Source organism: Brachycentrus maculatus, unplaced genomic scaffold (assembly GCF_059751285.1).
Source record: "Brachycentrus maculatus isolate JH-2025_06_01 unplaced genomic scaffold, ASM5975128v1 h1tg000091l, whole genome shotgun sequence".
NCBI lineage: Eukaryota > Metazoa > Arthropoda > Insecta > Trichoptera > Brachycentridae > Brachycentrus > Brachycentrus maculatus.
The window spans coordinates 1,914,116-1,939,095 of record NW_028280845.1 but is presented as its reverse complement, the minus strand read 5'-3'; the positions used below and the strand labels follow the sequence as shown (position 1 = coordinate 1,939,095).

Sequence of the window (24,980 nt, the reverse complement as noted above, 5' to 3'; positions counted from 1 at the left end):
TTTAAAATATATGGGGTGAGTTTAAGTTATAAAATGGAAAATCACAAGGTGGCGCTTTAAATATTGATCACAAAGTTTGATTAGGTTAGTCAAATTGAAGGTATAACAATATTTTATTTATTGTTTCGGCATTAAATTTGTGAAGTTAAATTATGATGGAAGTTTAACTTCTGAAACATGTAGTCTATAATAAAACTCAAGTGGTAAAAAACGAAGTGTTTTCTTTAATCATTAGGTATAACAATAGTGGCGGTAAAATGTTTTGCAGACGGTTATAGAGATTTGATTATAGTTTCGCAATGAAATAAGTAATAATTTTCGTGCCCAGCATTGAATCCAACTTGTTGATCTACAAGTAATGTCAATTCTCTTGTCATTTGATATGTAAAAGTATAATTTCTTCAGACGAGAAAGTATATTTGCCATTTTGTTTGTTAGCAACACGATATTTACAAGAATACAATTTTTCGTAGAACTTAATTACTAATCGATATGTACATTCGTTATCTAATATATTTACAAGCCAAAATTAAACCTATCACCATAAATGTGCAGTCTTACTGCATAATAATATATTACACAAAGAGCAACTAAAATAAGAGATCTGAATAACCTATGTTAATAAATATTATTAGATTGCGCTCGTAAATTATATATTCGTGTAAACCCTAAATTATATAATCGTTTACAAAAATAATGCTACCTTATAATAACAAAATAATAAATGGCTACAAATTTAAACAATCGCTTCGGATGTAATATTTTTTAGAAATAAAATAATATTAAACATGGCTTAGTGTAAGAGGTTTTACATTAAAATAATTCTTATTCGTAGATTGGAATTCTGTTTGGATAGAGTGTGATAGTAAATTTAAAAATTATTTTGATTAATTATAAATCTGCAAGAAACCCAAATAATGTATATATATATATATATATATATATATATATATATATATATATATATATATATATATATATATATATATATATATATATATATATATATAACTTTAACACAAAATAAAATTTTGTGTAAACATTTTGAAAGTATAGCTTCGTTGCCACACAGTTGAAAACTGCATTAAATTTAAAAATGCATTTTTCAATATCACAAATAACGATTAAAATAATGTTAAATGTGACCTAAAAATATCGACTGAGTAAAATGGAGTGTATTATGCACAGCTGTTTTGAATACTAAAAATTGTTTATTTGCAGAGTAAAGAGAGCTTCATTGGATTGATATGGTATTCTCTTGATTGTTCATTTACATGACGAAAAGATTTGTCTTGCACCTTATATTTCAGTTTAAGATGACATAATATTATCCATAATCAATAATTATGGTAATATTAATTAATACGGTAAAAGCTAGTTAATTTTCAATTGAATCCAGGGACAGAATGGCAAGGAAAAAAAAACACTCATTTATCATACATAAACTGATAATCGGTAATGCGTTTCCAAAATAATTACTATGTATCAAGAAAAGCGGTGAATGAAATCAGAAATTTTAATCGGTGAAAAGAATTGTTGCAGGGACAAGAGTTCAGAAATACTTTTTGAATTCTAGCAACTTTTAAATTGCGATTGTTTGAATAAATGAGCTTTTATCGTAGACAAATTTTCACGCGACCCAATCAGGAATTAAATGATTGAAGAAATCACTTTTCTGCACAATTTGTTACTTTTGCAGGTTGTCTGTAGGGCAACGAACTATTAACATTGAAAAACTGATACTATTGTCTTCTCAAAGGTAAATTTTCAATTAGACCGCTACAATTTTGCTGGGGTCCACTTTTACCCGAAGGAACATGACATCATCCTTTACGAAGTGGCGTTTCTTGATCATTTCGTGGGAGACGAATCTGGGGAAGCCGAAGCCGAGGGTGTCGGGCTCCTTGCTCGGTCGCTGGAAGTTCTTCCACGAGGGGTCGGGGATGAAGCTCTCCACGATGTTGCAGGACTTCTCGGGGCAGGAGGTCTGGTCGAACAGGGTGAAGGACACCGAGTGGGAGAAGGGCCAGCGAAGGAGGGCGTCGTACTCTCCGGGGAGGATCTTGATGTACACCGACACGTGGCTGGCTTCTCCCGCTCCGTTGCCATTTAGGAATACGGAAGCCTGGAAACAAAACAAATACTTGTTAAATACCGATGAAAGAGAAAGAAGGACATATCGTAGTCGTACTGGAGAAAGTGACCAACTACCAAAACGTAAAATGTTTAGTAGGCCCATTTAAGTCACTTTTGCTTGCCAAGAAAATAAACATCAATGCAGTTAGTCATTTTTAACAAGTCTATGTATTATACTTCAAAGTTCAAAATCCTTTGGGATTTTTTTCAGGGTGATATTAAGCTAGTAAGATATCAAATAGTCAATGATCACGTTTTTGTAAAAAATACACTTGGTCACTTCTCCTGTATGACTACAATATGGAAAGAGGGGTTAAGTTTAAGATCCACACTAAAAACCTTATGTTTTGACTAGCACATAAAAAGTTTTCTTGTATTGAAAAAAAAATATTCGAAATAAATATATGGATTTGAAAATAAAAGAGTTACTGAAAGGTAGTCCACCTCCGTAATGTAATGGTCAGCACGCTCGGCTACCGTACTGGAGGTCCCGGGTTCGATTCCCAGGGAGGATCAAATAAATATAAGTGATTTTTTCACTGTAATATTTATTTATTTAATACTACCCTGGATTAGTACCTGAAACGGAGGGCTTATCACCTTTCCTTCTATGTGTTAATGATTGAGATAACACTGCGTTTATATAATGCAGTGCCCTATGCACCATTGGGGTGCGGTTAAGAAGTTATATATTATATTATCTCATTGTATGCACGTGTGGTAAGTAGGAAGGGAGGGTACCTGAAGCTTGTAGCCGTACTGGCTGGTGTAGAAGGGCGGCGACACGAGCTCGGTGCCGTCCTTGGACTTGGCCTCGTGCATCTTGGCGGCCCAGTCGGCCACCTTCCAGATGAGCGTGCCCGAGTGGTTGAGCGAGAGGCGCGCCAGCGAGGCCTTGAGCGCCGCCAGCTGCTGCTGTTGGCGCGCCGCCAGCGCCGCCACGAGCGCCAGGTGCTGCGCGCACGCCTCGTCCGCGTGGCGCTCCAGCGCGGCGCGCGAGCCCTTCACGCGGCAGCCCGCCTCGCGGTACGCGCACGGGATCACGAGCGCCGTGCACTGCTCGCGCAGGTGCGTGTCCAGCTCCTCGCGCGCCAGCGCCGGCGCGTCGCAGCGGTGCGGACACGCCACGGGCGCGCGCGTGCACGCCGCGTGGTGCGTGCCCAGCGTGTCGGCCACGAACTCCTTGCCGCAGTGCCGGCAGCCCACGAGCCGCTTGGCGCACTCGCCACTCTTGTGCTGCGCCAGCAGCCGCCGCTGGATCTTCACTCCGCACTTGTTCTCGCAGAAGGAGGGCTCGTACCCGCAGTTGCCCGAGTGGTTCTGTTGGCAAAACTCCACATTAGCCGGACTTTCTATTCAACAAAGTAAATCTACCCTAAGACTCGTAGGTACCAATAGCTTACTACAGCGTTAAACGAGTCCATTTTGAATACACGGGAATGTTGAATTGTACAATACGCGAGCAATAATAAACCAAATTTACATACAACATTTTGAGTGTGCCCAAATACCCACAAAATCTGGATTATCTCCAATTACAGGAGTTAAAAAAAAATCATTTAAATTTACATAATTTGAATTGAAGTTGTTTTTCTATTAGGTAATTTGCTGAGTGATATATATGTTACATATGGCATATGGTATACGTAATACAAAGAAAGTTACTTCATTTTTGTGATGAAGATATTCTGCTTATGAACCTTGAACGCGTCCAAGTAGCGCAAAGGACATCGCATCGACGTGGTTACATGAATGCAGAGCGATCAGTCAGAATAGTGAGACGTTGTCTCGCGACGTTACCTCGAGCATGTGCCCGGAGAACTCCTTGGCGCAGAACTCGCAGTTGGCCCGGCGCTGCGGGCACGTGTAGCGCAGGTGGTCCTGCATGAGCACGCGCGGGATCATGGCGCCGCAGTGGCTCGCGCACGGCACGGCGTCGTGCTTGCACGTGTTCAGGTGCGCCTTCAGCTTGCGCAGCTCGTCCGACCACTTGCAGCCCTCCTTGTGGTGGATGCAGTACACCACCGAGCCCATGATGGCCTTCTCCGACTCCGGGTCGGGGTAGATCTGCGAACAAAACGGACATCGTTAGTCTGCGTGTAATACAATATACAGCAGTGGGAAGGAATAAATAACATCCCATGTAACACTCGGTGGAGCTCCTTCCTTCAAGTCAAATGTAATGTTAGTCTACGTGTAATACTGATGTAATACAATAGACGGAAGATGGACTCGTAGTGGAAACTAATAAATAAGATACGACGTAACACTCGGTTCAACATCTTAGGGCTGATCACCCAGCCTCAAGATGACATCGCTTCGGAACACAATGCCCTATGCACCATCTGGCTGCATAGGGCATAGGGGTAAATAATACACGTTTTGCAAACGACCATAAAAAACAAGACGGAATACGTTAAAAAAAGCGCACGATTTTAAGATTCAAATTACATTTATCAGGGCTGGATTTCATGCGGAAGTTACAAAACGTAGATGACTTAAACTTTATTTCTAAACAGAAAGTTATGTATATGTTTAAGTTGTGTATTTTTTTTACCAAAAGGTAAAAAATATAATACTCATTCGGTATCATTATATTCTCGGTAATACCGATCGACAACCGGTTTAAAAATATAAAATCGTTGGAAATAAAAGTCCAGAAGTAATGTTTAAATTATCTACACGTTGAAGTTACAGGCAGCGCGTCAACTTTCAACTGCAATACCGAGATACACTATCCAACTATTGAATAAGCAGAGCATATACACAACGTTATAATATCACTTGTTCTCACACAGGTTGTAAACTCGCTGCTGACATCGGGAGCATGATTGAACTTCTGCGTCTTCCGCTTCTGCGACTTCCGATTGCTCCCGAATAAGTAATTCAACATGTTCGCGCTAGTCTGACGTCACGGGTCGCGATGCGAAGTTGGTGATCGCGCGGAGGGTGAGATCGGACTGTCGATACGTCGCGGCATCGCGTCCGATGTTGTGACTACAAAGAGGATATCTAGTTCCCGGAGTCCTTTATCGCTGACGTCGACCAAATGGTGCCGGCTCAGCGGAAACCGCAAAAATAACAGCGGGTTTTTTATCCGGAGCAGAGCGTAGCGGGCCGCTTGTATTACAAGTGCCACCTTATAACTGCTTCCTGTTGATTCCGGGACAGGCTGTAGCGCTGTGACCGAGTGATCCCGACTCGCTATCTGTATGGTAGTACGTAGTACAAGTACCCTGCATCCTCCGGCACTATCTCCGACACAACGCGCGATAAGGGAGCGGTGCTAAGGACCGAGTTGGGAGATCAAACAGAAGAGGAATGCCGCCTTCTCGGCGAGAAGTACATATGGTTCTCATTGTTGACATCTCAACATAGAAGAGTATGGAAGTCTTGGTATTTACAGGACTTACGATCACTTTACATACGTGTAACATTCACCATTCTACACATGTTTGACAACCACACAATTACAAGAACAGTCAAACAACTTCAACTCTAAAACAATAGTTTCGTATGCATTTTAAATTACTCAAACCAATCACGGCACTTCCCAGCTAAACAGCACACAAATCATCAATAACACAAGTGTCAATTCATAGAAATACAAGATCAAAAACGCAGAAACACATCAAACAAAATCAAAAAAATCACATTTGGCCAAAGGAACTTTTGAGTACAAATTTTGTAATAAAGCGCTATATATATGTACTACTCCAATTATTCATGAAATCATTAATGACAGCCGTTCTAATTACGAAGGCATTATCAAAGTGTTAGAGGGTTTGATAATGCCCTTGCAAGGCGAAACAGCTTAAGAACAGTAAGTAAATTCAGCGGTGATATAGCAGCACATGATAGTTTATGGGATTCTACGAAGTAAATGCTAATTTGATAAACAAATGTATATTTATTACTTAGATAAGTACTCTATTCATTTATGTCTTTGTTAATTTTCATTTAAGGACAATTTTGCATTATGGATTGAACTAATAAATGATTCATTCAAAATTAGAAGGAAAAGTAAACGTCCTATTTACAATGTCTGTCCCCAATAATTTTACGCGCCGGTATTCCTGATTCCCGACCCTTGCGGTTACGGAAAATATGACAAGCACCGATATCCGTTTCAATTTCACCAATAGGATGTTCGCTATATGATTTACCGGAGCGCTTACTACATCACACGTGTCCTGGTCAATTTTTATCGCTATCTTATCGAAGTGCTCCAGATAAACGATATAAAAAAACACCCGTTTTCCGTCGAATTCGTTCGTTTACACAACACTGGGTGTTTATTCTAGCCAGAAACCGGCATTTTGTACGGACCGAGATAAGGAGTAGTGTTTCTCTGTTTACGAACCCGCGGACTGTAGCAGTGTTTTGTGAGTTCATAATGTATTATGTATTTTATTAAAGTGTCATTAAACCCGTCGCTCTATCAACAGACTACGTAATTTGTACTCACTCGCTCGAATCACGACGTATCCGGAAAATAAACACACTCGATAGTGAATTAGATACTAAATAAGAACTACCAGATATGTTTATATCTTCAATGACACACTTAAGTCCATAATAACAAGAAAACTTCAATTTGTCACTTAATAAAAAAAATTGTAGCGTTTTGATCGAACCACGTAGAAATATTGTCATCGAACGAGCACTTCGGCGTAGGTCTAACTACGTCTTATTATACCGAAAGATCCTCTTTAAATAAAGTGAAATACAGCCACTGTGGCTGTTACTACTTCTCCACTATTAAATTACCATACGGCACCTGAAATTAAAAGTTGTTAATGTTAATTCGAAAAAAATAAGAAATAGACCCGATCACCCACGCGCCTCGGTTGCGAGAACTTTATATGGCCTGAAAACTTAGTATTTCAAAACGCAGAGCCTTCACTTCAATAAGGCAGTGTGGGAGGCCGTATACAATTATCAAAATATTACTTCTTAAGAAGTGTTAAACATTGCGAGTGTAGCTCAATGGGCAAATAAATCAAAACCTGATTGTTTATCGCGTCGAGCACATATCGAAATTCTACTATTCGGACTGTGTAGGAGAGAACTCTATTATTTTACCGGATTGCGAAATTAATTATCTACTTTTAAATTCGACGGAATTATTAACGTCATTATTTCGGTGGTAGTTCTATCAAGTTCTTCAGAAGTAATGAAGAACGTGACCGTTACGGGTATTACTTTACACCTATGATCAAACTAACAGATCAAAGCCTGTTTTAATTTTCAAAACTACCGCTGGTGTATTATACAGTTGTATCAGAATCATAAGTGGCTTTCTGGGCGCAGAGTAGCATCAGATAGAGCACACGAGAGCGAAGGAATTCTGGGTGACAAGCGATAAGCGATCTCGAGGTAAGCTTAGCACCGCGATCAAACGCTTAACACCGAAACACATTAATTGTTCACAACAAAATCTGGGTTTCTCCTTTTTAGGAGTTATTTTAAATTTTTGACATCTCAACTATCCTATCTATGATAATTAATAATAATAAATCATATCACTCGCAAACATAAATAATAAATACTAAGCACAATGTGACTAATCTCATTATTGGAGAGAACAGTGTAACTTATTTTAAGATTGTCAATAGTAGAAATCTCTAGAAAATGCTTTTAATTATTAAAAAAATATATTGTAACTATATTAAATATATATTTTTTTTAATGTTAAAGTGTCAAATATTACACTTGTTTCCTAGAGCGAGCGGCCATTCCACCATTCGACACTCGGGTCAGATACAAAATCGTCATTTCAAATGCTCATTCTCACTTTACAATTATTTGGCTCGCGGCTCTCGATCACGACTCGAATCTGAGATTTATTTCGTCATCTAGCCATATGGCCGTTTCTGATTATAAATCAAGTGTTGTGTTTTGTGCCCGAGTGCAGGTGACGAAGTTATATAACCAGATGCCTGGAGCAGTCAGGCGACTACGCCGGATGTTGCCGGCGATGCGTCGGGATTTGATCAAAAACTCATCACGACTTGTGCTTTACGGAGGCAGATAGATGATTTCGATTGCGTCAGGCTCCAAAATATAAATGAAGATATCTAGATTTTATAAACAGTAGCGTGACGGGAAACGCCAAACTTATACCGCAGGGAAATAGGATAACAAAATGAAACAACAAACGGTAGCTAACCAGCCTATGACGGTCGTCAGCCCCGTAAATGCCCAGACTTCCATATTCTTCTTCATCTTTGATGAGATGTCAAAAAAATATATGAAAATAACTCCTGTAATTGGAGATAATCCAGATTTTGTGAACAAGTATTTGGACACACTCAAAATGTTGTAAATAAATTATCTGGTCAAATTATAAGCTTAATAATAAAAATGAAAATGGTATTTTCTGGCGTTTCTCATGTGTGTGATTATAATCCAGGATTCGGATCTCACATACTAATATAAGAGTTTCTGCTTAATAAAAAGCTTCTTTACATCTCACCAATAGATGTCTCTAGTAAAGTTCTAGTGATTCAAGAACAAGGTTTCTAAATTGGTTCATATATATAAAACTTCCAAGAATTTGAGTAGTGTGGTTGTCAATAATGGGTAGAATTGGTGAATGTTACACGTGTGTAAAGTGATCACTTAAACCAGCCTATGACGGTCGTCAGCCCCGTAAATGCCCAGACTTCCATATTCTTCTTCATCTTTGATGAGATGTCAAAAAATTATAACAAACGGTAGCATTTTTAAATTGGTTATAAAGTCTTTTAGGACTAATAACTGTAAAAATGTTTATAAACCGCAGTTAAAACATGCTTTGTGATAAAAACGATAATTACGGGGATATTGATACGTTCAACTCGACATACTGTCAGCGCTGAGATCATTAACATTGTAAGTCGACATTGATATCATGGTGTGTTCCTCATTTCGTACAATTTGTCTTCGACTTGATCTTTGATCTTCCCCTTTTCTTCCCTTCCGTCCCACAAAACAAGAACCTACTTTTATTAAAGTAGGTACTTGTTTTGTAATACTCGTATAACTTTTTTTTAATAGTTGACAGTCACCCAGTTAAAGGATGTTTCGGCATTGTCGAGTTTTATTTTTATTTACAAACCAAATAATAATAAAAAATCAAAGTTTAAATGTGATAAGCTTTAATCATTTTAGAGATTATGACCGCAATTCTAGAATTAGGATCAGAAAGAGTGGTGGATACTTGGGTGAGGAGTTGAATACCTCTTTCTCTGTTGTGATGTGTATAACTTGATGTAACGTTAAATTCCCAAATAAAATTTACCATCAAAGCCAAAAGCCGTGTGTGCCGACTGCGGCTAGTGATATGGTTAGTTATGATAACAGTATTGCCATGATGGATGCCGCCGTGCCCCATGCCAGCTATCGGCTGGCCGCGAGTGCGGATGTGCGCGGGCATGACCGGAACGCAAAGCTCTTGCCGAAGCGTGTCTTGGTCATTTCCTTCCACGGACTAACTATCTACCAATTTATTATTTATTCATACGTTTACTGTCCGCGAACGAAATTGTGCTGAAGAATTCAAACTTTACGACGCACGTGAGATGAATATAATAAAATTGAAGAATGAAAATAAATTATAATGAAATAAAACTCCAACTTTGTATTTAACCACTTTTAATTTTGGTACTTTTTTACATCTTCATGGATGAATTTGTAAATATATCCATCCCTATTTTTAAAATTACATGAAAATATACATAGACCCATAATTTCAAATACGCAGAAACCGTCAAAGAGAATTAAACATATACCATGTTTGGTTCAAGAAACTTTGAGTATTTCCAAAGCTCTATACTCCAATTATTCATAAAAAAATCATCAAATAACGAAACTATTTATAAAAGACTTGTTAATAATAATTGGATAATAGAGGTGAGTACATACGAAATAGATCGTGTCATTCGGCCAAATCATTTATGATTCCACGACTCGTGAGAAACTAAATTCTAACAAATAATCATTGAACAATAATTATAAAATGTACGGTATGGGAAAACCCAGTGAGGACACATACATCATTGTAAATTTAAAACTGTAATTTTGTGTATGATGAAATAAATAAATATTAACGTGCACATTATCAATATTATGGAACCAAACATTGTAAACAAAAAGTGTCAGTGAAGCGTTTAAAATTTCTAAAATGATTGTCTGAAAGCTTTTTAACAAAACATTATTTAAAAGAGATAAGAATGCACGGAAACGTCTCTCTTTTGACATATATTGTATGTATGTATATCCGATTGGTTCCGATGTGGACCAAATTCTCTCATGACCGATGATTCAATCACTCCTTTGTACCAATAGCCATACAGCATGTTGAGGAGAACGGAGAACAAAGAGACCTCCTAAACTGGGGCGTTTATGGTTTTTGTAGAAAAAAGAAGGCATAAATGAGTGTGATGTGACGCTTTGGCGACGTCATAAATCTTCGTGAACATCTTTCTAATTACCCCGAGTTTGCTGTTATCCCTGTCATCTACATTTCTCACGCTTGAAGTGGTGGTTGCGTTAGGAAGAGAATTCGCGTATTGTTTGTTTACCGAGACGTCCCGAGCTATGCTGACATGTTTCGGTCCGACAAAGGTACACCCTTGCACATCCGACACATGGGTGCGACGCGGGAGGTTTCTTGTTCCGTCTGCATTGTGCACCCCCGCTGATGTTTTTATGGTCCGGCAGTCTTCGGCGATTTCTTTAACGATATTGTTATCGGCTGCCCGATGTTACTCGACAGGGGCTTGGATTCCGAGTACTCTGTTGATATTAGCTCTTATTATATTACTATATTACCTACCACCCTATTATACCGCGAATATCTTTGTGACTTATACGAGGACATGGGCTGTTCGACGTATGAAGAGCTGAAGGGGGTTTCGTAAAATAGACCGGAGAGGCGAAGGAGGTGTCATTTGTTGCTCCAAACCATTCCAGAGAATTAAGACCACATTGAAAGCTGTCCCACCGCATGATTCACCCAGATCTGCTACAGAAGCATCTAGACTTCCTGACAGATCTGCTCTTGCTAAGCAATTTTTTATTGAGCTAAGTTGCGAAATTTATTGAAAATGTGAAACAATATAAAAGATACTACTATTAAAATCACGCAGTCTCCATGCAGGCTGATAGGATAGAACACCTCACTCGTCTGTCCTGACATACTCCAGCTTTCTTTACATCTATACATGAAGTCATACATGTGTAGACTTTTAACGCGGTCAGATTTCGAGTTTTGATCGACTATTTCCTGCCAAGTCTATCTTAACTATCCTCGTTTTGTTATCCCATTCACATTTGCCATATATTCTGAGTTAGTCATTATCTCGTCATCCATTTGCTCCGCAAGCCAAAACCACTTCAAAGAACCTTTCTTGAAATCCAATCATCCCTAGCTCAGCTTTATATTCCTTTCTAAAATCTTTATTTTTAATTCAGTCATAGCATTTAATGTAACGCCGATTTTTGAACACATTCGTCGATTCGCATTTTAACGGCGTTGACTCTGTTTTCATAGAACTACCAGTTGGCTTCCATGGAGATATTTCTATTTGTGATCACTCTGCATTCAGATCACCATTTATTCCATTCCACGCCCTGATACATATCGGAGCTATCTACTTATTAAAATATAAATACACATTCTCTGCGCGGGAGATCACCACACGTAGAGCCGTACGAATCCAGATTTACTTGAAACATATAAACGGTCCCAACTCCGCTTTGGTTTGACTAACTTTACTACGGTCATGCGCGCCACACTCCGCACTCGACGAGCGGTCATTTCACGGATAATATTTACCGAATAGCGCGCTATCTTTAGCCCCGAGCTGGAGATATTACCATCTAAATTAGTCAAGCATTTGCACGTGTGTGTACCATTGTACACACGTGCAAATGGCAAGGGACGCGAGTGGATTGATATGCCCCCCGCTCCGTACCTTCATAGAAAGCGCGATATATTTTCGGATCGGTGTGTTTACGATATTTCCGAATCTCTGTGTGGGAGATCATCATTACATCTTGCGGGGTTCGTGTAGTATATGTAATATACATACATATGTACCGTGGACGCACTATGTAATTCTTTTTTTTTTGGGGTCCTATTATCGATACGGTCGATCGACTATTACGTCGATATTTGGTATCTTTGGGTACGAGTATATTTGGACCGTATTATACGGAAACCATTCAACCCACAAATCGGCAAGCTGAGCATTCAAATGCTGAAAGTTTTCAGAATACAAATATATATATATATATATATACAAAACCACTATGTTTAATAGTAGAAGTTAATTTAATACGTTTTGAGTGTGTCCAAATACTTGTTCACAAATCTGGATTATCTCCAATTGTAGGTTTCTGCTCAATAAAAAGCTTCACCAAATAGATGTCTCTAGTGGAGTTCTAGTGATTCAAGAACAACATTTCGAAATTGGTTCATATATATAGAACTTTCAAGAATTTGAGTAGTGTGGTTGTCATGAATAGGTATAGGGTCCGCCATCTAAAGTTTTTTTTTTCAACTAGTGCTTATTTCGTGAATGGTAACACTTAGCTCATGTCTGATTTGACAGATAATTAGTTTTATCCTTCCGCTGAGCGAATATGGTTGTGTATACGCTTGAACAACGCTGGGAAATATTGCGACATTCGACTTACAGAAGATGCCGATTTTGCCAAAAAAATCATCTTTTCGGATGAAGCTCATTTTGATCTTGGCGGGTATGTAAACAAGCAAAATTGTCGTATTTGGGGCACAGAAAACCCGCACGCATACATTGAAAAGCCGGTACACCCAAAACGAGTCACTGTTTGGTGCGGATTTTGGTCCAGAGGCATAATTGGGCCATTTTTCTTTGAAAATGAGCAAGGAGTGGCCGTTAGTCAATGGCGATCGTTATCGGGCCATGTTGAACGGATTTTTGTTCACAAAAATTGAAGAGGAGGATATTGGCAACATTTGGTTTCAACAGGACGGCGCTACGTGCCACACAGCCGAAGCTACACTCGATGTTTTGCGCCCCATTTTCAAAAAAAAAATGTTATTTGGCGGACCCTTTAGAATTGGTGAATGTTACACGTGTGTAAAGTGATCACTCAAACCAGCCTAAGACGGTCGTCAGCCCCGTAAATGCCCAGACTTTCATATTCTTCTTCATCTTTGATGAGATCAAAAGTAGAAGTTAAGTTTGTTTTGATATTACCATAAAGAAGCATTGTTTACTTGTGACCTTAAAATTTTTGATTATTTTATCAGTAAGGTCGCCGTTCGGTATTTCATTATTTGGATGGGTTCAGCGAAATTATTTTATATTCTTCTGGTTTAAAGTCGAACATGTCCAAACCACATTGGTTTTTCTGCAATATTTTCATGTATGTAAAAAAAATAACGTGACAAATACTGAAAGCCATCAACCCATATGAACATTTTTTTCATGGATTTATTGGCTGTAGGTTATAAAAAAGCTCTCCAAAAATTTTTCGTGTCTTCGCTAAATTAAAAATTTACTATTAATGTAGTAGCATTTATGAAAAAGTCAAATTTAGCAAATTGTGGGTTGGATGCTTTCTGTCCATTTATGTCCGGTAAACCGCTACAACTGGCGTAGCGTGGCTAATTGAAAAGGATAGAGAATAATACGAAATTGTAAATAATAAACTGAATAATACGCGCTAGTTCAGCGCCTACCATCTGCCTTCGTCAATGCTGCAGAGTTAGTAAAAAGCTATCCGCATTAAACCACATGGAACATTAATTGGTGCGGGAATGTTTATTGCATATTACACATATTCTCAATACGTATTCTCTGGCCTTAGCAAGAGCGTTCGCGTTCTCCAAAATCAACATCAGACCGGTGATTTTTTAGCTCAAATAACTGTCTCTCAAAAAGTAAACACCTGCAATGGACCAATAAACCGCGTTTCATTCAATCGTACGTATAATTATTAGTGATTTCCCCAGAACAAAGTGGGCAAGTTGTAAACTATACGGCGTGTCCAAATTATTTTAGATTGATAAGCAAACTAATTCATCGCTTCCTGTGCCGAGCAATTTGAAGATAAAAGAAAGAAAATATATCGACTTGTAAAAATCGTAACCGATCGCACGTTATGGCGGGAGATAAAAGTTTCATCAGAGGAATTAAACGTCCGACTGGACGCGGTATACAATGCGGATGGTTATATCTTCATTTGAGTTCAGGATTCCGACAGAAAGTGAGATAACATCTAGATAAAGAACAATAGCACACAAAGAGAGATAATTGTTTTTGCTCCATGTACATCATCTAGACATGGGCGGTCGAATGAAAAATATAAACGAATAACTTCTTTTAGAGAAGTCGTTACTTTTAAAGGTCTCAACTTGATGTTGAGAATGTGTCAGTCTTCACTTTTTTTACGAAAGAAGATGGAACTTTGAGCATACTAGGGTTTACGACCTGACATTTGGCTGGCTTCAGCGATCACTTTATACACTTGTGTAACGTTCACCATTCTGTCCATTATTGAGCATCCATATTGCATTAATTCTTGAAACCTGTATATATGCAATCGTCTTATATCCTTCCGCATACCGGTAAGGTTTTACATACATTCGTGAAGTAGGCCGATTGTTACGCCATCAGTTGAGGTATTTGTGAATTATTAGTTTATTCCTTTTGAAAAGTCGTTACTTAATTAGATTTTTAGGTTCTATTATTTAAAGCTAATCACGCTGGTCAGTGCACAAATTTGGTTGCGTATATCTGCCTCCTAATATACACATATGTACCTACATATATTGTATTTGACAATTTTACATCAAAGCTAGAAACAAATGCAAACCGAGAAAAAGTAACGAATACCACCCTAATCAGGTAGCCAAAAAAGAAACAGTTACCAATAAGTCACATCTTCATCTCAAAAAAATGTTTTTCTTCGGTATCCACCCAATAAAGCGATGATACCTTGTACAGGTTTTCTGGTTGTATTGGAAAGTATTTATTTATCTCCTTAGAAAGCTGCGTATAAAATATGGTCGAACGTTTTAGCACATGTAATAAACATAATATGTTTTAAAGATTATCAGTGATTTATTGTGGGATATGAATAAAATTATTGTGTGTCATCTTTCTTTCCTGAATTTAGTGTTCGCCAAAATCGTGGGTGACGAATTTACATATCGCTCACTCCTTTCAAGAACGTCATAAATCAAAAATCGTCAATTTTCAGTTGTGCATGTTTTCGGAATGCCCAGAAAATGTACCTTATCCCAGCAGAAGAGGCATATTTTTAACTTTACCGCTTTTATTTAATATTTACCAGCTACAGGGCACAAAGTGTTGTTTTTGCATTTTTAAGAGAAGGTAGTGATTAATTATTTTTTTTAAATATACTAAATATTTTTCAAATGGAGAAAAAACCTTCAAGTTTTACCTAAAAAGATCTGTTGCACAGTAAAAAGTTCTATAAGTGGCTTGATATTTAATTTTAATACATTGTTTTATATTTTATTTTAAAACATTACAACGTTCTACTGAAAAATAAAGTTTATTGATTTATGACGTTCTTGAAAGGAGTGAGCGATATACACTATTATTTTTAAGATACCTATATAAATTGAATATGCTTTATTAAATCCTTGTACATAATAGTCACGGATAATTTTCTTAGGCAACTAATAAATATAATAATAAAATGTAGTAAAACTGTAGTAGCAACACAAAATACATTAGCATATTCATCAAATTTGCGGTGGCCAAGAAATTAAATTTTGAAAACAAAAACAACAAAACTGATTTATGGATGATGAATCCGTAACAATGGCTAATTATTATCCGGCACCAAAATAATTGCAACAAAACAACGCTCAAATTAATCACGAAACGTAATAATTTCTTAACATCTCCGATGATTTTCCACTGCCTCGCGCGTGGTGCAACACCTGCCAGAAATAACAAGAACCTTATCTCGGTAGAACAATGGCTGTATCTTGTCAACATTTTGCTAACACAACACTCTACCCGGTCGGAGAAGGTTTCCGCGTCAATCTGAGCCACTCTGTCCTTGTGAACAATAAGTGCTCATGTGAATGTTCTCATTTTGGTTGCGTCACATCTATCTATTGGTGGTATCTTTGAAGACGAAAATGGTCCAACATTAGCGTGGCACTTTTACGTCAGTGTATTGAAGTCAGTGCAGTGTATTTACATGTCAAAAATTGAATACATAATGATAAATTCAACACAGATCCGTTTTTGTTTTAAAATGCCCTTAGAAGGCGAAAAATCCTCATTCAATTCGTCTTTACTCTCTGTTAAAAACTGAGTAATGATAAATTCAGGAATCATTTTGAGTCCAATTGCCGAAGAATCCGCATTTATTTATCCTTCTTCATCTTCAAACCCTTATCCGCACCCCAATGGTGCATAGGGCACTGCATCATATAAACGCAGTGTTATATTGATCGTTAACATACGAAAGAAAGGTGATCAGCCCTCTGCTTCAGGTACCAGTCCAGGATAATATTGAATAAATATAAGAGTGAAAAATATTTATCCTTAATATCTGTCAAAAACTGAATAATGATAAATTCAAGAGAGATTTGGAGTCCAATTTTTGTTTTAAAATGCGCTTGGAAGATGAAAATTTCATATTTTATCTACTTTTACTATTCTTCTAATTTAACATAGATTTTAACAAAATAAATCAATTGACTAGTATAAGTTCCTCTAAATCTAGAGCATAGTTCCAAAGTGATCTATATAGACCTCAAAGGTCGAATTGACTTGCAGGAAGTGTACGTCAATCCGATGCGGTGCCCTATGCACCATTGAGTACGGATAGACGAAAGAAGAAAATAATCAATACATTTTGCAGCCTTAAAACTGTTTTCAAAGGTCAATCAATCTAAGAAGCCTCAAACAGTTATGAATAATAATATCTTATTTAAAAATTCTAACAGTTCACGCAATTTCGTAACAGTTTGTAGGCAACAAAAAAATAATAGACAATTAGCGGAACAAGTTCAAGATATTGGAAGCAAGTTAAGGTAATGGTAGAAATTATTTCAGAATAGCCGCGCGGCTAATAAATGTTATTAAATAATTCGTGGTTGCGAGCGGCCCGTACTCGAATTAATATTTTTACACGTTATTAAACGAAGGAAGGTGGTAGATTATAGATCGTAATGAATTTTATTCGATACGAGAGCATAGATCTCGTGAATAAACGGCGGCCCATCATTCGACCAGGGATTTCGTGCTAATTTAGTGAAATTAGAAATTGGCGCGCTTGATGTATTGCAAGAACAGCGAAAAGCAAATATCCCGCATCACATCGCTCACTCCTTTCAAGAACGTCGTAAATCAAAAAACTTTCAGGAGAACGTTTTTAAAGTTTAAAAATAAAATACAATGCATTAAAAATAAATATCAAGCCACTTATTGAACTTTTTACTATGCAACAGATCATTTTAGGTAAAACCTGAAGGTTTTTTCTCAATTTGAAAAATATTAAATATTTTTAAAAATAAATTTTCTTCAAAAATGCAAACACAACACTTTCTGCCCTGTAGCGGGTAAATATTAAGTTAAAAATATGCCTCTTTTGCTGAGATATAGTACATTTTTTGGGCATTCCGAAAACACGCACGACTGAAAATTGCCGATTTTTTATTTATTTAAATAAATCAAAAATCGTCAATTTTCTCCCATCTTTAAAGATGGGAGAATTATGTTAAGCGGTGTTTTATTTACTGGGAGCATGTCTGAACTGGTCAAAGGACTCTGTGTCAGGCTGGGACAAGACGCGAGGAATAATAATACACAATAGGTCCAGCGGCAGGAGCGTACAGTATACAGCCCGAGGGCCTCGGAGGGATCCCATCTGGGAGCGCGTCCGTTCACACGATCTGACTTCATTTTTTATCCCACATGCTCTCGGCGTTTTGTTAATGTCTGGTAGCCTATCGCCGCATTTCATTTACCATGTCTCGGAAATTTTGTAGTCTTTAAAATAAAAATAAAACTGATCAAATAAAAAAATAATCCCGATATTCGACAGAGCAATTTTGAGACATTATACACATTTCAATATACGAATTGGTTTATGGCCAATTTAAAGTGAAATTCGCGAGATTTAAAAAAAACACATTTCGTATCGAGGTCGCGTCTTCGATATTATTTTTTAATCGCCAGATAAGTACCCAATAAAATGATTCGGTACCGATTAAATCGGCGCAGCTCACGACACGGTGGGCGTATTTCACATAACCTAATAACTCTGTCCTTAAATTTTTTCCAAAGGTGTTTCGAGAAATGCACGTCACACGAAGCCGACCACGCCATAAATAATGAACGAATTGACATATCGTTTGGAGTAAGTTCCGATAACAGCTACAGCGAAAAAGCATTCCGATTCGCTTACCGGAACGATTGTCAAATCGGACATTTCGAACGGTCCTCCTACACTGGCACTGGGTATCGCCGATAAATGTTAATGTGTGTATTTAATAATAGGTAACTCGTTAAACTGCCAGACAGGTACCTACCAAAGCTAATAGTGGTTAAATGCAGCCTGACCGTATTTGGGATAATCTCATATAAAACGTCAAACATTAATTGACCGAAATAGTTGACATTCCGCAACAACATTAGTGACATTTCTGCAGCCGATTACCAAATCATTTGAGGGGGAGTCGAGTGTCTAGCTCGCAAGATAAATATTTGACGAAAATATACTTCACATCGAATTTGAATATGATTAACGTATTTTATACGATATTTATTAGGATTTTTTTTTCTTTTTATACCGATTATTACTTCTCGGAGAAGGCGATGCAAGATTAGTTTCCATTAGCCGTAATGATATGAATATCCGTAGGAAGACGTTTATTCAAGAGGATTATTGATTTCGCAATGTGAAATAAGTTAAATCAACACGGATATTCGTCGAGCAATATGGGATATAGTATAATTAACAGTTGAATATTCAAAGAAACTATTATATATAAAAAAGACTGAAGTGAACAAGCGCGATAACCAATACATATAATCGACGGCATCATATTTATGACAGTATTTTGGTCAATGTTTCGCTATTGCAGAAGTTTGAAGGAAAAACAATACATCTATCTCGAGAGAGTTATAAGAATTTTGAGCGTTTGCACGACTTTAGCTGATTTGAGTGATCGCTTTATCTCACATATACGAGTTCATATCTCGCACATCAATATATTTTTTTCTCCTGTACACTTATAAATAAAAGTTTTATCTCTGATTACTTCACATAAATATCAAGAGATAGAATTAATTTATTATTAGATTAAAACCAATATTTTTAGCTTTTCCACTTTTTTATTTGACCAGCGACCGGGTTTCGTCGTTACCGACATCATCAGACCGGTCTGATGATGTTGGTAATGACGAAACCCGGTCGCTGGTCAAATAAAAAAAGTGGAAAAGCTAAAAATATTGGTTTTAATCTAATAATAAATTAAAAATGCAATTCCATCACGAAGTGTCAGTGGATAATATAAATCTATTAGATAGAATTAAACTTGCATACGAGACATTTCACGACACATGTAATGATCACTTTAACCAGCCAATGATCAAATGATTGAATGTTTTCATTCTCTTTACGAAAAATCTTCCTCTTTGAAGAGATATCAATGAAAATCTTGATAACTTGATATTGTTAATCTCTTAATCTCCTAATATTGTTAGTATACAGGAGCCGTGGGAAAAACCAAAACACATTAGGCATAAACGCAGTACAAAATCCGAACTAATTAACACGTGAATCTGTTCTACGTGACATCATTGTTGGCGATGTCATTCCGAACCAGTGTCGGTGCCAAGCGCCGGGCTTGTCTAGACTCCGCATCATTTGCATTCTAAATCCACGATATCATGTCGATTATGCCGAATTAATCCGTTGTAGGCGAACTGCATTCTTCGACAGGCCGAGCATTCGTCATAAAATTATTCACAAGAGCGAGGAACTGACCACGAAGTACGTTACATTTCGCATTGTCAATATTATTTGTCTCTTCACAGTTAGCACCTTGCCGCTTTGCTCGACGCTAATCGGCAAATTAATAAATCTTTAAGCGGATATTGGCTGTCAGGAAAAGAACTACAACACGGACACTAGCTATCAACTCCATAGTCATAAAATATAACGCGAGTTGGTGTAACGATTTGTGGTTTTTGCTATTTTTGTAGTCAATCGAGTTGATCAATTGTCGGCAACAATTTTTAGATTAATAGTGACTTTATTATCGAATCGTAAACAAATATACCTACGTACCATTTTTTAACAATAAAATATATCGATTAAGTGGTGAAAGTATTTCTAAAATAATAAATGAACCGAGTTATTAATAATTTTTTTAATGAAAATCGACCATTTGCTGAATAGACGATTACTTTTTAGGTATAGATCCATTTATGCAGATTCTAGAAATCACAAAGCAAGCTATAGGAAGCAGCTACAGAAAGATATAAAATGAATTATCGATACAGTTTTAACAATAATATTTTTCTGTGCCGATCACACATTGTATGTGAGTTAGGCATAAACTTAAACAGAAACATACCTCTTTTGGTGAAATGAACTTAGTATTATGCAAGAAAATGAATGAAATCCATGAAATTATTAAAAATATAAATTAAATATAAAAAACTATTCATAAATGGATAATGGAAGTGGGTACATCTGAAATAGATCGCATCATTCGCCCATGTCGTATTTGATTGCACGTAATAAACGACTTTCTTTCATGCATATAAATAAATATTGAAAAATGTGCAGGGAGAACTCTGGAGGGAGAAGAGAGTGAGGGCACATTATTGTAGTTTATAATTATGTGTATTATGAAATAAAATAAAGTGACGAAAATTTCACTGAATGGGGCTTTTCACTTTCCACCGTCAACACACACGTTTGCAACAAGTACAGTGCGAAATGTGGAGCAACACTAGATGTATTGTGATTCGAGCCCAAAGGTCGCGCCTTGCGGGACCCCGCATGGGCGTCCACCTGTCCCCGCGAGCGCCCACGCCGCCGCCGCCGTCGCGGGAACGCCAAACCAAAAGCCGATTGTTATTACCTCTCCGCCGAGCACACCTGACGGTGGACAGGTGGAGGCTGTCCCACGTGTGTTGTTCCAGGCTGTACGCGACGAGCCGATGCTCTGCACAAATGCCAATCATTTTTTAACGTCAACGGTTTCTATCGGCGGATCGCTCAAACTGATATGGTTCTCTTATGGTTACGACGAGTTTTTTCTTCTTCTTTTAAATGGATACGTGACAATAAAAAATGCTTTTACAGTCTTAATTAATCTTTAATAGTTAATAATAATAATATGATACATACGTAAATTAAGCCATTTTAACAGTAGAACCGCCGAAATATACCGCATGCCTCACATACATATAACTGACAATACTTCTCATAAAAAATGACAAAATAGTTTCAATTTGAAAAAGAGATACAAAGCTTTACAGTATAATTCATTAAAAAAACTACTTGTCTTTCTTCTTCCTTTACTTTAAATAAAAATTAAATCAGAAATTTGAGTTATTTAAGGCATCGTTTTTTTCTCAATCTACGTATATTTTTACGTACTCCGTTTAGCTACTTTCTTATACCGTCGAGGCAATTAGATGCAGACCAATCTCGAATGCCGTAAAGTGAAACATCGGAACCGGCGAGTAAAAAACCAAATAAAATTGTAATCCACCGAATGTATTATATTTCATGAGAACCAGATATTTTTTTCACCCGTCATCCGACAATTGGTCGCGCAAGAGAATCATTCCGAAGAACTCTCGATTCCGCGAAATGTAGTGGCGACATTCAAATTTTCAACGAATCAAGGTCTAAAACCTTTATTCAGAGGTCGTAAAATAAATAAAATCTTAATCAGGATAAAAGTGTGTTTATCATTTAATTTTTCAAAGTACACTTTTTAGGGTTACTAGTGATTCCCAAATCTGATCAACGTGTCCCTATAAAAATATCAGTTCAGATTCAAGTGACAAAAGTATCACGTAAGGCACTAAAAATTGATGTGAAATGAAAAAGAAACTCTTTCATGTGCCTGTTTATGGAGATGACAAGATCTCGTCTGTAAATGGTTTACCCGAAAAGATAACAACAGAGCTATTTAATCGACTAAACCGGTTAAAATTAGGATTCACAATGACCATCATTATAGTAAGCGTAGCTGTTGCGTGATCCTGAACCAGTTCAAGGGACCCCATCTCCTTGGCCCACCATTAGAGGATTATCTCCCAAAACATCGTGTACACCTTTTTATTTGTATTTTTGATCCCACTATAAACCTAACAAACACGACTCAAAAAAATAAAAATAAACAGATTTGTTACTTTTTCAACACGTGATGTTATTAATTGTCATTATTTTTAGGCAAAGAAAGGTGAAGCAATATTAGACTCACAACTTACGTACCCACCAATAATTTATGGCAAACATCATGGCATAATAAAATTTAAGTATAAATTATTTTCCAACGTCGGACGTTTTTTTATGCAAAATGATAATTATCATTATAGATACAGGCAGAAAAAAATCAGTAGTAAAAAAAAAACAAAAATTAATCAACGAGAGACTCGAGTGACAATCAAGCTTAAAATTTGGTACCTTTGAAACTTTGAATGAAAAAAATCTTAGTAGTTTTATGGCGGTCGAAAAGTTTTACATTTTATGATGTTGTAAATTTGAAATATCCACTAACGAGATGTGACATTTTTGTGGTCTGCGTTTATACGATAATGTTGCAATACAAGCGAGTAATAGCAGTGACCAAAAAGCAACGACTCGATAAACTGTGAGAACAAAGTTCGCCTTGGTGTGCACATGGTAATCGAGGAATGAATCAGACTTCGGACCGAATCGTTCAGGGTAAACGTGAATACAGACATAAAGATATATATAAAAGTGAGCCATAAAAGTCATACAATTTGCGTGACTCACAGATTCGAGATGGGAAAATGTTTGTGAAAAAATATCAAAGACGGGAGTTGATTGGAAAGAGGAACTTTGGACGAGAGCGAATTGACTGAGTCCAGAAGCAAACATCAAAAAATCATTAAAACAAACTCCCAACAAAGATGAAAGAATTGCATCAATATTAGTACAATTTTCTTCTCTTTTACTGCCTTTTAAAGATTGAAAAGTAATAATCAATTCTAAAAAAATAAAACTAATAAACAGATTTGAAATAGTAACAGAATTCTAGGATTCTTTTGAGCAAGGAAGTCTCCTTTTTTGAAAAAAAAAATACAAAAGGAGTTTTATTAAGGTTGTTATTACAATATGACGAACAATATAGAAGAACCCTGTCGGGTTGTGGTCCCGTGGTTAGTGTCGCGGACTCTTAAGTCAGAGTTTCTCGGTTCGAACCCACTCTACTACAATTTGATACCTATTTCTAATAATGAGCCGCTTAGCATCACAGAAATAGTATGAAATTGAAATATTTGTGTAAATAATAAAATCAAAAATATTTCTAGGTAGGTATAAAGTCTAGGAATTTACAGAGCTTACAACTTGTAATAGGCTGGTTCACGTGATCACTTTATACACGTACAACATTCACCATTCTACCCATGATTGATAACCACGCCACTTAAATTTCGGCAGTTATATTTATGCTTTAATTCACTTCCTTATTAATGATTTAAAAAAAAAAAACATTGAATTTCTTTGTGATCAGTCACAAATAATGTTTAAAAGCAAATGATTATTGGGAAACGGTTTTAAGCCACTGAAATCCCTAATCGAAGCAGTGGCATACCCTTTCTGGTCCCACGAGCAGAACGTCTCGGATAAAGTCTGACGGTCAGACACAGGAAACCATTAGCGAGACCCAAACCTCAGAGGATCCTAAAATCAGCATAATTTATTACGGACACATTGGACTCCGATTCACCCGAGCATAACTAATCCAATATTTTATCAACTCAAACAAACAGGTACCTAGAATTTTGGTATGCAATAGAAGCAAATAAGTAACTCCTTGTCTTGTCATCGCTGACTTATATGATAGCTGGTTTCAATTAAAATTCGCCATAGAAAGATGGGTCTTCTATTTCAGTATGTAATTGCTTAATAAAATATGTAGTTCCGTTTCCCAACCACATTAATAATGATGAGAAAAAATACAGTAATTTGATTGTAATCATGAGTAAGAAATCACTTATGCTTAACGCTTGACGATAAAGCCTAAACCACAGAGTCAATATGATAAAGACCAAAAATAGGAGTTAGTAGAAAATTTCGAGTATTTTAATTTCCAATTCGAATTCAGTTAATGGTCCGGTGTCCGTCATTATTTTAAAGGATTCCGTAACCTTTTCGATACCTTGGGAATCCTTAAGGAAAAACAATAACTCAAGTTCTATAATTATGATGTTCGAATTTGCCAGGCTATCATTATGGCAAACATGAGAGATTCCATTTGTGCGTGTTGCAATTTATTAAATATTTAGTTAAAAATTGGGTTAAAATAGGGAAAAGCTGAAATTATGCGGTTATAAGAAAAAAAAACATTTGAAAGATGATGTATTTGACGTAAAAGATAAGGAAATTTAGTTGAATGTTTCAAAACCACAAGCTCATATTGATCAGAGTTCAACGGTCACTATAAGCAAGAAGGAAAAAAGACAAAATAACAATAGAAGGAAGAAATTCATGCTTTTAAGTTGAGTTTAGGATTGGATGGACCCTTCAGAGAGCAGTGCTCGTAATAACAGTGGTAATTAATTACAATAACATGTCTGTATGGATCAGATGGGCTCGAA

At 36.9% G+C, this 24,980-nt stretch overlaps 1 protein-coding gene across 4 annotated transcripts in view; it reads right to left on the bottom strand.

The window, feature by feature from the left end:
• Window positions 1-1,037: 1,037 nt before the first annotated feature.
• The window catches only part of Traf4 (TNF receptor associated factor 4), a 183,603-nt gene continuing 159,660 nt past the window's right edge, over window positions 1,038-24,980 (bottom strand). For 3 of the 4 annotated variants that reach the window (XM_088258247.1, XM_088258248.1, XM_088258245.1), the window contains 3 exons: window positions 3,937-4,203; window positions 2,878-3,456; window positions 1,038-2,125 (listed from right to left, as the gene is read on the bottom strand). In XM_088258247.1, the coding sequence (XP_088114373.1) occupies window positions 1,772-2,125; window positions 2,878-3,456; window positions 3,937-4,203 (1,200 nt within the window). In that variant the 3' untranslated portion in view covers window positions 1,038-1,771. Of the gene's footprint in view, window positions 2,126-2,877; window positions 3,457-3,936; window positions 4,204-4,930; window positions 6,487-24,980 lie in introns of those variants that run through there. The other variant, XM_088258246.1, reaches the window with a different exon arrangement.